The sequence below is a fragment of the Atractosteus spatula genome, chromosome 3 (assembly GCF_055471065.1).
Source record: "Atractosteus spatula isolate fAtrSpa1 chromosome 3, fAtrSpa1.hap1, whole genome shotgun sequence".
Taxonomy (NCBI): domain Eukaryota; kingdom Metazoa; phylum Chordata; class Actinopteri; order Semionotiformes; family Lepisosteidae; genus Atractosteus; species Atractosteus spatula.
In genome coordinates, this window is record NC_142708.1 from 63,700,090 (window position 1) to 63,713,239 (window position 13,150).

A 13,150-nucleotide genomic window follows, 5' to 3' on the forward strand; every position below is an offset into this window, starting at 1 on the left:
GATGAAATTCCGTGGTGTCAGTAAACGACTTGAGCCCAGAAACTAACAAAATGGGATTTTGAGAAATACTTCCAGGCCCTAGTGCAGGTGAAACTGATGCAATTGTGGTTGATGTAGAGGTTCAGAAAAATATATAGAATGAATCAAGTGGAACAATGTAATCTGATGTAACCAAGCGTCTTATGGACCTTTGAGTTCACATGAATAAGTTAATGAAGAGATGGGGGAGGTGAGATGATGTCACAGCTGTTTTCCTGCCTCTGTTGAAGACCTGCCATTCCTAGTGATGTATTCCGTTGCCATGGCGCTTGTGTCTCTACAGCACCACAGCTCAGACAGGTCAGTCAGCAGGAGCTCCTCACTGGCTCATTGCAAGTGAACCTTACCACACGTTGGCTGGCTGCTGTGCTGAGCCGGGATTTTGCCCGGTCAGATGAAGGACTCTTTCACATTAATGTAAAAGTCCCAAATATAAATCCCTGACAGCAAAAGGGGAACAGTGACGAAAGCTGTTGTCAGAAACCAATCAGCTGACCAGCTGTAACAAGTAACTAATAGCACCAACCACTGGACCTAATTGAAGCTGTGTCCTTCATTAGAGTGTATGAGTATGATTGATACTTTACCAGCCTGATGGAAGACAAAGTCCCGTGGGTGGATAACAGTTGTATGTGTAACGCAGTTTGTCTTCATGTACTGAAGGATTTGACAAGAAACATTGTAGTTCTTCACAAATTGGTGGTAATCCAGAGTGATGCATGCGGATGCACAGAAAAGGGTTAAATGCAGTGGAGACGTGTACTGGCCAGCCCTTTCACCTGGAGCTGTAGTTGCACGATATTGCCTTTCACACAGTGTGCTTGGACAGAGGTGTAAACCCTTAAGCTACAGATGAGCTGTATTTTCTGTTAATCACTTCAGATGAGACTAATGATACAGAATCTCTGGATTTTCATTTGTTTTTCAATTTCTTGTTGACGCACAACAGCCAGGAGAGAAAAAACTTGCGATTAATTCTTGCGTGTGTTATGCTGATGTGCTTTTTTGGCACCTCCCCGATAGCAACGATTTTCTTCTGGAAAGTGTCAGATCACTTGCCAAGTCCTGACAGATGTTCTGAGGGCAGGTCTTCACAAGCTAAATTTCTGTTTTCAACTGCAGTAGATCTGATGAATGTGGAACCTTCTGTAACACCCTAATCTCAATGCCTTCTGCTTGAAAGATATTAAATATTATACCAGGTTATTTATTTTTCTCAGTAATATTAGAATACTCTGCGTTGTTTCATTTTGAGTGGTAAGGATTTTATATGTAACTACTGAAGCCATCTTTACAACATAGGTTTTGCCTTAAACTTCATATAATGTTTGTCGTGCTTCAATGTCGGCAATCTGCTATAATAATGGACCACACATGTGGGGGAGACAATAGTTGAATGACAAATGTCATTAGACAAATGTATGTAAAGCAGATTAAACTTCCTGCACCTTGACTGATACCTATGTAGTAGCCATGCTCACTAAGTGTGAAATGCTGCCCGTGGGTCAGGTTACTGAAATCCTTGCACCCTAAAACCTGTCAGCCCTGCACCTGATATAATTGGACAAGTGTTTGTTGAGTTTTACTTAATTCCCTAAATCTTTACAGAAGGCGTGTGCCAGCATTGATGCTTTCAGAATATGCATGCCGTGAAACATGTTTCTATATGTGGGGAAAACCCTGCAGATCATGAAGCTACAGAATTACTTGTTAAACATTTTGTATAGTGTTGCTGTACTTGTCAGTGGAACGGTTCAGATTTTTTGGATGCATCTGCAGCACATTAACATACAGTACCAACTGGTACTTTATTTACAGTGTTGTATATAATGGTATCTCCACAATATTCCTATTTCATCATTATAAACATCAGAGCAGTTCTATGTGAGAGATGCAATGAATGTGACGGACATGACGCCCTCTGGATGACCTTGAAATGGTCAGGTATGAGCTGATTGGTGAGCCTGGAAAAAAGGTAATACCACTGACCATCTCATCAACACCTGAACCATATCAAGATCACCCAAGTACATCATATTTGTCAAGCAGTTCCATTTATTACATGTCTTACAGAAAGTGCCCTGCCGTTTCCATTGGTGAAACACAAAGAAGACAGACTGATCTTTTCAGAGAACATGTGGAAGCAGTGAGGATAAAAGATCTCTCCAAGCACAAGTTCCCTCTTTCACCTCTCACAGCCATGGTTTTAACAATCTTTCTGTTTGCAGTTTTAAAGACTCCTTGACCGGAAAAGGCTCAATAACTCAAATTAATCCTCAAATGATCTTGGCTATTTATGCCTCTTTACTTCTAAGCTGTTTAGTATGCTGTGCAAGTTGAGATGAAATGATTGGTTTTGATCCTTTTTTTAGATAATGCGCGGAAGAGAAAGAATAATGACTCTTCGAAAAGCAGCTCTGAGGATAGTGACATAGTTCAACCAAGCAAGAAGAAGAAAACAGCAGTGAGTTAAGGATACTGTTTTCCTTTCTATGACATGGTGCTTCACTGTAGCTTTTCAATGAAAGAGGCCCAACTACCCAGTTCTGGTGCTCTTTCAATAAGTAGATGGACATTTGAGGTCTGGTTTAAGTGGATCTGATATACATTAATGGTTGATGTTCACCCCGTTGGTTAGAAGTCTGCTTGTTATTAGAAGTAAAGCACTAGTTCACTGGAAACCTTGCTGTCATTTGCGTTTCAGGAACACCTTGCACATTGTTAAGCTACATATTGACCGTTGCTGATTTTTTTTGTTCCTCGCTTTTTGAGGTGGATGAAAATGAAGCCGCTAATTCCATGGAAGAATGGGAGAAACAGGAAGCAACCTTGAGGAAACTTCAAAAGAAATTCCCTAATTTAGATAAGGAGGTGAGTCTATGCAGATCTTTCTCTCTGTTCTATTCTTGCTTGGCACTTTGTCAAAACTCTTGTCTTTATATGGCAATGTGTATAGATACATGTATAGTCTCCGTGCTTTGAAACATTGTGATGTTATAAACTGCTTGCATAGTGAGCTCATAACTTTTCCTTTCCACACAAACCTGAGCAAAAATTCTCACAAGGTAATTTTTTTAAAGGCAAGGAAAGTTCCACAATCTACGAAAAGTATTAAGATCATAAAACAAGTGGCAAGTGAGGGGAGCTGTCTTGTCAAGCTCATTTGTTTGGTGTTTAATAGTTAAGAGAATCTAAAATATAAAATTTCATCCAGCCTTTCCTTGAAAGGGCTCAGTCTGAGGTTCAGTCAGCTGGCAATTAGGTTTCCTTTTCTCTGTCCTAAGTCAGATTCCATTTAATTGCCAGTTGTGACCTTGTGTCTTGATTCATTATCAAGTATGAAACATTCCCCAGGTTTAACCTTGTCTGTACACCTTAGGATTTCATATCATTGGATCAAAGCCTCTCTCTGGTTCCTCTGGTCTAGACTGAAAAGATCTAGCTCTTTTAGCCTGTCTGTATGTGATCCTGAGACCAGGAATCATTCTTGTAGCTCTCCTTTGAATGCTTTCTAAGGCTGTTATATCCTTTTTGTGGTATGGTGACCAAAAGTAAATATAGTCTTCCAAAAGTAGTTTGGTTAAGTATGTTGTAAAATGTGATAACTGCCCTTGATTTCAGTTCCAGGCTTCCATATTGTGCTTGCTTTTTATTGCTTCTTGAGGAGAACTGGGAAGAGACTCCATAGGTCTCCAAACCCATTCATGTTTATTGTCACTTTGCACTTCTCAAGATTAAACAATTTGCCATGTGTTTGCCCTCTCCATGGTTTTAATCTGTAGTCTGTTTTTCCTTGGCATTCATACTATTTCTTTATCTAATTTTCTACTTGTACCAGAAACTAAATCATTGATAAAGATTGGGAAGACCAGTAAGTAAAGGCTATACCCATTGAAATGCTGACATGATGTTTTTGGTTCATTAATCAGTCCTTGTTCCTGTGAATTGTATTTTTTGCAGTTGGTCATGTTCTCCAATCTGTAATCTTATGGCCAAGATGAGTCAGTTGTACAGAGTTGTGACATCCCCACATGCTTCCCAATGCTCCTGTGATTAATTTTAATCAGATAGTAATGTGTATGTATGAATTTGAACCATCCTAGAACTGACTGTGCAGAATAAACCTCTGTATTACAGTTGTCTTTCTGGCTGCCTCGATGTCTGGGCTCAGGCATTAGAAATAGGCAGTGAGTAGGAGAGTAGTGTTGCAAAGAGGGACTCCTGTACTGGTGTACAAATCTGTTAATGAGAGAAACCAAGCTGGTGTTATGTAGGGAGGCACTGTGAAGTAAGCTAGCTTGCACTGTCCTTTACCCGATGTGATCATCTTTATTTCTTAATGCTGCTCTCCAGGAGCTGAGAGATGTCCTGCAGGAACACGAGTGGTGCTTTGAAGATGCCCTGGAAGCATTGAGAATGTTTTCTGACCCAGGTGAGCCTGTTCATTGAGAGCACTGAGGCAATGACACACTGGCCAGCGTCGGGCAACCCTGACATGTTACATGACCATCGGTGGAAGGGAACCTCATTTCTGAGTACAGTCAAATCTTCTCAGTTCTGCCATATACAGAATACAGATACAGTTCAAAACGCTTTCTAGGGGTGTTTTTGAACAACTTGTTTCCTCAAATGCACATTTGGTATAATGGTTGTGCTCCTCGGTTCCTGTGGACAAGCTTTTAGAAGTCTTACAACAGCAATTGTTAGCTAGCAAGTCCATGCTCGATAAGCACGGTGTATGAAAGTTGCTATACCTTTGCAATCATTTGAATTTATCTTTCCATTCAGTGTTTTACAAAAAGATTTGGCAGAGCTTTTGAGTTCTTACAAAGGGATCAAATTTCATTTTTAGGTTTAAATACAAAGCTTTGAGACCTTTAATTACTATGCCACAGATTATGAATAAAAAATAACTGAAGCATGTGATAACTGCTTTTTATTTTTTATTAAATCCTTTGCAGTTTTCTTTTATAAAGTTGTAATGTTGCACTGTCACCAGTAACTATGGTTGCCTTTGGCTTCTCTGTATAGAAATGCCGTAAATGTCAAAATAACCTTTATTGACTGGTTGCTGAAAGTCTATTTATTTGTACAGAAATATTTGTATATTAATGTTAGTGCTGCATCTGGTACAAAAACTGAAAAATATACACATGGTGTCCAATTAAAAACTGTATAATCTGTATATTACATTTCTGTAAGGGACATTACATTTATCTCAATCAGCCAGTGGTTAACGTAGGTTGTGCACCATTTCATTTGTAAGTGGTTATGCTTGATGTGAAATGAAGTTCTTCATTAGACCTTTGACATGTGAGTAAACTACATGTTCACAGTTAACATCTCCTTTTATACTTCAAACTACTTGGAAGCAATCAGCTGCTAAAGACAAACATGAACTCTGCAGCTCACCTCAGACAATAACAGATAATCACTTATTATTAGAGGTTAACTGTTGCTTTAGGGCCTTAATTGAAAAGGGTTGCTCATTCTTGCTTTTGTACAGAGTGGGTTTAGTTAGAGTGCACGTGTATCAACGTGTTGAAGAGCACGTTTTCTTCCACAATCGCTCTAGTCATAGCATCACTTTGTGATATCATTAACTAATCGTGAACGCCCTATCAAAAGCTTTGCATCAGAAGAGTGCCTAGCTTTTTAAAACATGTTTAAGAAATCAGTGCTTCAATTCAAAATAAGAGCTGGTGAGCAAGACCACTGGGCTTTTTTTTGAGAAGGGACTCTGTCCTTGTGAAATCTACTTCAGACGGCAGATTCAAGCAGATCCTTCAAGCAGATCACTGACAGGCTTCTTTCAGTGATCTGCTTGTGGCACTGGCACTGACAGCATGTCTCCTATTCTCCTCTCCTTTGAACATCTTGCAAGCAGCTGTCACCTGTATTTGGGGTTCAACTCATTGGCATCTTGCATATGCCAAATTAGTGCTGTCAACTCCCAGCTCATTCGGAAGTGTGTGAATTTTTTTTCGAAGTGTTTTTTTTGCAATTCACAGTGTGCGCCATCATGTGTAACAAACTATAAGAGGTAGAACACATAATTTTGGAGAACTCCGTCACTGTTCTTAGCACACTTATATGTATCCCTCTATAACCCCTTGTATCCAGACACTTCCTAAATTCATTACGAAATGGACTACACACCAATGGATGTCTTGGTGTGTAACGGGGAGCCTTTAAGATCATAGTGCTTTGACTTACGCACGTGGCGGCCTCGATTTTAACAATTGAAATGTTGCAAGACTCAAGGTGATTTATTCAGATCAAGAGATGAACGAGTACTTTTCCTACTATATATTGAGATCACTGTGGTGGCCTGATTGTGAGCTATAGGTTCTGCGCAGAAGCAAGGATTCATTTATTTAGATTCCCTGATGAACTTGCTAGGGAGACGGGAGAGAGGTTGTTGAATTGCTAAGCTGTTTCCCTGTTTTTCTACGTTATACATTTCCCCATAAAACTACAGTTATCCATTCTTCACCATCCTTGATCTAGTATATTTGGAAACAAGTACTTTTGAATTTTGTGTCTTTTCAGTTTTGCTGTCTTTTAGTGAAATCCAGGAAAGAAAGCCTTATTATATCAGTATTGTGTTCTATGACGTCTAGCATTTTTACACTGTGTTGAAGTTCCAAGAAGCAGCCTTACAACATTTGTAAAGCATAGCAATACTTTTCACATACTGTATGTATGGAATCTTAAGTGTAGTGTTTTTGCCTGAATTTTGTGTTTTGCTGATACACAAAACATTCCAAGGTAGCTGTTACACAAAGTAAAGTGGTAATAAAGTTTACCCTTTTAAAAGTTTCAACCTTGTGAAGACAGCTGTTCTGTTACAAAATAACAAGTCTTACCATTTCCTTTTTTAACATAAATACTTTAAATGTTTATAATCCAAGGAAAATAACTGTAACAAAAAAGGCAGAGAAAGGCAATACATTTTACTTGAATGTCCTACTGCTGTTTTAAAATGTATCTTCAGATCAACAGTGATCAATGAGACTTCTTCAGTCCTCTCCACCTGCCCTTTTTCCAGCCTCCTGCAGCACACTGCAATTTACAGTGAAATGGCCCCACCCTTGACACTTGGGCTGTAGCTTATGAGGAACCTTGTGTTTTTTGTGACAGATGGGAAATAAGATTTCCAGCTGTTCCTTCCCTCTTCCTTTTCAACACATTCATCTACATTTCTGAGGCTAGACACATGTGTAAAAGTGGCCGACAAGCTGCATGACACTGGACACGCGCAAATGCATCTGAACCACTTGTGTCCATTGCCCTGGACTCTTTTCCACCTTGTAGATGGTTTACTATTTCAAGATTTGTCATTTCAGCAGATTTGCGTGGTTTAGGCGTGTGTTGTTTCCTTCATCTTGTTGTGTAGTAAAAAATCAAACAACAGGGGCCTTGGACTCTCAAGCCAATGAACCCCTGAAAGTGAAACTCCCTGTGTGCAAAAACAGAAAATGAAATACAGGAATGGTTTAGGTATAAAGCAGAAGGCCAAGTCCCTTACTGTTTTTCTCCCCATTATTCTCTTTACAGACCAAGACTCTAGTAGTTCACCTGAACCCAAGGTGACAAAGGAGCATGCTGTATCACCAGACGTCAAAACCTGGCTGTCTGCTGGCGAGAGACCGGTGGCAAGAAAACAGAACTGGATCTGCAGGCCCAGTGAGTCGGGGAAGAACAAGGCAAGAGTGACCCGAGTGGAGGACAGCAGCTCAGAGGACGAGGAATCGATCAGCAGTGACTATGAGAAGTCCTCTGGGGAGGACTCCGATGCAGAAGATGGTTTGAATCAGGAATTCAAAGCTAAAATATTGACTTTCCTCCAGGATGCATCAGTAGATGAGCTTTCCTTGATATCCCAGTGCTCTGTTAAAAAGGCTCAGAAGATAGTAGAACTCCGTCCCTTTAAAAATTGGGAGGACCTAGTAAGTTCACTTTTTTTTTGCTTTAAGCTTATATTTTTCTTTTTTTAATTTTGTAGACACTTTTATTGGAAAGGTGTGTTATATCTCTAGGGAATCAGAAATGGGAGGCCTTAGCCTTATTAGGTTCCAACACTACCTAATCCTGAGCCAATGGCATTTCAAATAAGATCATATGACCTACTTTTGAATATACTGTGGGATGATGGTCTTGAAAAAGCCCATCTGATTGGCTGCTAACACTGTCACTCAGCCTGGTAGCATAGAAACTTGGTCTATATCACTGCACTGAGGGGAAAGAAGAGATTCATTTGCTAAGGAGTTCAAAGCCAGTCTGTTCAGATGAGTATTGCCATGCAGAAGGCAAGAATGTGGCAGAATTTTCAAGATTGCAGCAGGCATTTAAGAAGAAATGGAAATCCCAAAGCAGCCCCCTGTTTGAGATTGCAGGCATGGGTGTCTGCATGCACAATAATAAAAAGCAAAGTGGATTCTTTTTTATATCTAGAAAACTTTTCTTTAGCCTAAATGTTCTCGCCATACCGAGTGTTTGCTGTGAGCCCTGGATATCTGGTAGCTGTTGTAGCTGTGACCTCCTGGTTAATATGTAGTTAGAGAGTCCCTACACTCAGTAAGTACACAGGTAAGTTGCCTGCAGTTTTTTGTTTTATATCATTTTATTAAGGGTTGTGGAAGAAGTGTCCTGAAGGGTTACTTCGGCAATGTAAAAAGAGTGGATCCTGAGGTAAAAATTGATTTGCATGTAGTTTGAAGTGTCTTGTTCCTGATTCGCACTTTGCATAGGCATGGATTTTTGTGGAAAAGAGCAGGCCTTTTGTTGATCCTTGTCTTAATTTCTGGGACTGAATATATGTGAAGATAGGTTTTAAAGCACGAGAGACAGAGAACATTAATGAGATGGGTGGAATATCTCCAAAAACAGAATCTTGAATGGAAAAATTGTTTTATACAGAGTGTGTACTTGAAATATTAGGTGTATTTCTTACTCTTTTTGTGAATGCAATGACAGATACATATACTCTGTTGCATCAAGTATTTCATCACTTTTTTTGAGTTTAAGTTCTTTCAGAGGCAGTAAATGTATGTTCTTGCATTTACATTTAAACTTTTTGTTTTGAAATAAATCTCGGCTCCCTACTAAATCAAACAATGCTATCTATCTGAAGTGCCATCAACAAAAAGGCTAGGTGTTATGTGCAGTGAAAAACCATGCTTTATGATCTGCTGATCCGAGCTGTTGAATGCCATTAGACGAATGTTGGGAAAAACAGCTCCTCTGGCATTCAGCTCAAGAGTATTGGGAACCCCAGCGTGTTGTAACAGGCCGGCATTCATCCTCATTAAACTGTTCAGGTGAGTCTTCTGAAACGAGACAAGGACAGAAGAAGTTGAGACTAGTTTTAACAGGGATTCATTTAGGATTTTTTTCCTGTTTTTCTGTAGAATGAGCATATGCTTTGCTGCAAACATCAGAAAAGATCGGATTCAGATCTTTTATTATTAAGCTTAAGCTAATGATCAAGGGGAAATATAAAAAAAGATAGTGAGAAAATGTATTTATAAAAAGCTAAGAAGCAATACGACAGCAAATAAAAAACATATTGATTGTACACGCATATACATTACATTGACTAAAATCTGGTAGTGGGGATTCTTGGAAGGAGGGAGTGATACGGATTGCCTTAAGGAGTTAACTTATTGCTAAACATCTGTTGATTTGCTGCATGTAATCACACTGCATCTTGTTCTGGGTAAATTGGGTAATTTAAGAGCTGCTGTTACAGTCTATTTAGCCACGTTTTAGCCATATTTTAGCTTCTAATGAATACAGATTTACATTACAGGGGATTTGTTATGCCTGTGAGGGTGAATGTGTGTATACAGTATGTGCACATCATTGTCTTTGCATATGTAGACAGTGCATTTATTTACACATACTGTTTAATTATGTAACTGCAAAACGCACAGGGAGGGTTGAGGTGGGCATACGCTCCTGTATCTGGTAGCTTTTCCTTGCGGAGACATGTAGGGCCTGATGCACAGTTCCTTGCAGGAGACTGATGGCTGTACCCTGGCCATGGCTACAGTGGAAATTGGGCGATTCTCACACATTTGGAGTGCCCATTGTTGTGGGGCAGAACACTTTTTACTGACTGCATTATACAAAAAAGGGTGAAGCTTTAATGCTTTTTAAAAACAACTGCCATCAGTTTCTGTGCAGTGTTTCAATTTCCTTCATTTTTTCAAAAGAACAAAATAGTAGTAAAAACAGCATATTGTTCCGCACGATGTAGTCTAGTGTGTAGAGACCTGGTGTTCGTGCAGCTGCTTGACGTGACAGAATTGACACTGATTGCAGTATCTCGAGGGTACGTTCTAGTTCATGACAACTGCACCGCAGAACAGATGGGCAGTACAATGAAGAGGTATTTAAAGATTAGAAGATTGAATCTAATACACGCTTTGCTGTAGGCATTACATAAATGTTAGATTTTTCCTTGCAATTATGGAAAACTGAATGAAGTGTGGAAATTTTTTAAAAGCATGCTGTTGGTCCTAAAAGAGGATGGATTTCTAGGGTATCTTAAATAGATGATTTTCCTTATAAAGATGTACAAGAGAATATTAGGCTAGGGTGCTGCAGCACCTGGCTGTTTTTGAAATGGGTGTCGAGCAGACCTGTATTTAAGGATAAAAATCCAGATATGCCTCTCATGTTATGAGTGCAACAGGCCAGCTTTTGCGCTTGTGAGATGAGGCCGACATCGTGTGCTTAGGCTTCTTCGATCCTGTGCATCTCTTTGTTTTTGTCTCAGTTTTAGTTTTGTATCCTATTCTTCATGTTGAGTGAGAAAGGTCCCTGTAGGGATTGAAGTTGTTATTTTTGGTTCTGTGTGGCCAGCGAGCTGATAACTGACTTCTGGACAGTGTGCCAGACCACACTCAGTACCCAGGACTAACAATTAGTCTGCACTGCCTCTTGAACGACAACGTGTGAATGTTGTGCAGTTGCAAATGCAGTGGGGCTCAAAGAGTGACGTAGCAGTCTTTTATGTAATGTAGCCACACTCTGTGTGTAAATTCATATGCACACATTAACCTAAGAAATGAAGAATGATGCTATTTATTCATTTGTATTTTCTGCACATCTTGAAATGCACAAAAGTATATCTCGGGAATGATTTTCCACTTTTAGAAAGTGAAAGGGAGAAATCCCAGTTGTTTTAGTACAACTAACTACTTTGTCACATTTTCACGTTTAAAAAGCTATGAAAGCAGAAACTAAAATTAGTTTAAATTTTTGGGATAGAATATCTGAAGTATGAAACTGAGTATTATTGATGTTTCTTTACAAATGAGAAAAGACATGGGTTGGTTTTACATAACTTTGTCACTGATTCAGCTCAATTCTTCTTTACTAAGGGAACATGTCAAAGTAACTACATTTCCAGTAAACAACAAGGATACAGCAAAAAATATAAATTTATATAAAGTGAATGTTTTTTTAAAGTGTCATTTTTCATCTTTCCTTGTGGTGACAAGACAGACACAGGGTCACACTTCTGCTGCAGTGTCCTTAATCTTTGTGTTAAGGTTGACTGAGTTTTAAAAGTCCATGCTTGAATTGAGTCACACAAAGACCTTTGAAATAATTTGGAAACCAGACAGATTTCAGGGAGATAACTTGCACATTTTGCATTTCTCTGTAAGCACAAAGAAGCAGAAGTACTTATGCTTGTTTGTTCTTCACGGGAAGTTTGTTTGGAAAGACAAACTGATGCTAGCAGTTATTTTTTTCCTGTTATCGTTAACCATTCCATGGAAACACCTGTAGTTCAATTGTTTCAGTCTCTCAAAATAATAATGTATACTTTACAAACCGGACAAAAACAGGATTCTTGGAAGAGATTCTCTGCCATCTCCCCAAGGACAAGAGCATGACTTTTATTTTATAGCTGGGTTCTTACGAAAGAAGAGTCTCCATAGAAGTGGTTCTTTTCCATAATTTTTCAGGATCTTTAAGTTTGTCTTAAAAGTCATCCAATAATGGGATACATGTTAGTCAGTGACCATGCCCTGTAATTATAAGGGACTGCTGTTAGGAAACTGGGTTGTACTTGGTTGTCAGAACACTGAGATTGCGCATTTAGGGCCAGTTCAACAAGAGCTCAGTAAATGGGAAAGTCCGCAGTACCATTAGAAAAATTGCACTTCTTGTTTTGGGATTCAATCTTACTGTAATTCTATCTTTGCTGTTTTCCCCCTACCTGTTGTGTTTTGCCATGTAATCTCCTAGATGGTGTGTCCTGGCTGGTCACTTGGTTTACATGTGAGCAACTCATTTCAGTAGCAGAATGAAGTACAGTACACTCCTGTTTCACCGGTTTCATCTTGGCCTTCAAAGCGCACCAACTGGAAAAGTAATCCGTCTACCCCACGTTCAGAGTATTACTGTTACACTGGCTGTAATCTAGCTGTCTGTCCCAGCTTGCTTTAGGCTTGGTAGAGACTTGGAATAACATACTGTTGCATTACAAGTTCAGCTGCCCTTGTGTGTGGCTACCTGGTGAAAAGGAAACCCCCTTGTGCCCTTCTAAGAGGTGAAACACAGGCTGCTCCTTTCCTGCACATGTGGGAACATTCCCCAGTCATGTACGCTATATACTATATCTCCAGACCACAGTAAAAGCCTTACAGCTTAGAGGCCTGCTTTCAGTGGATCCCTGATTACTGCTTGTAGGCTTCTCTTCCACCAAGCCCTCAGCTATGGAAAAGTTTCCGTGTGCTGTTATTGTGCTTTTGAAGAACATATGGGTTTTTGATTGTTTGACTGCCATTGCTTAGCAAAACTGTCAGCTGTCTTAAAATTGAACGCAAATGAATCAGCAATCCTACACTGGAGAAATCACTCTTAGGTGTTATACTTCCTCAGTGGTTTGATTTAGCCCTCTTTAAGGATTTGATTCAGAACTACCAACACTATAACAATGGAGTTTAGCTGTAGACCTAATTCTAATACTTGTAAGGAGAACCCTGCAGCATTACTATAGAAGAGTGTGCAACTGTTGTGAAATTATTTTGAATTAATTGGAATTAATGCGCTGATTTACAGGCTTACAAACTCGTTTTAGTTTTCAGAT

At 39.4% G+C, this 13,150-nt stretch overlaps 1 protein-coding gene across 1 annotated transcript in view; it reads left to right on the plus strand.

Annotated features, from left to right (window-relative positions):
• smarcad1a (SNF2 related chromatin remodeling ATPase with DExD box 1a) overlaps nt 1–13,150 on the plus strand; it is a 39,186-nt gene that overhangs the window by 10,732 nt on the left and 15,304 nt on the right. Inside the window, exons 5-8 of the mRNA XM_088912008.1 lie at nt 2,412–2,503; nt 2,812–2,910; nt 4,393–4,471; nt 7,600–7,991. Coding sequence (XP_088768134.1) covers nt 2,412–2,503; nt 2,812–2,910; nt 4,393–4,471; nt 7,600–7,991 — 662 coding nt within the window. The remainder of the gene's footprint in view (nt 1–2,411; nt 2,504–2,811; nt 2,911–4,392; nt 4,472–7,599; nt 7,992–13,150) is intronic.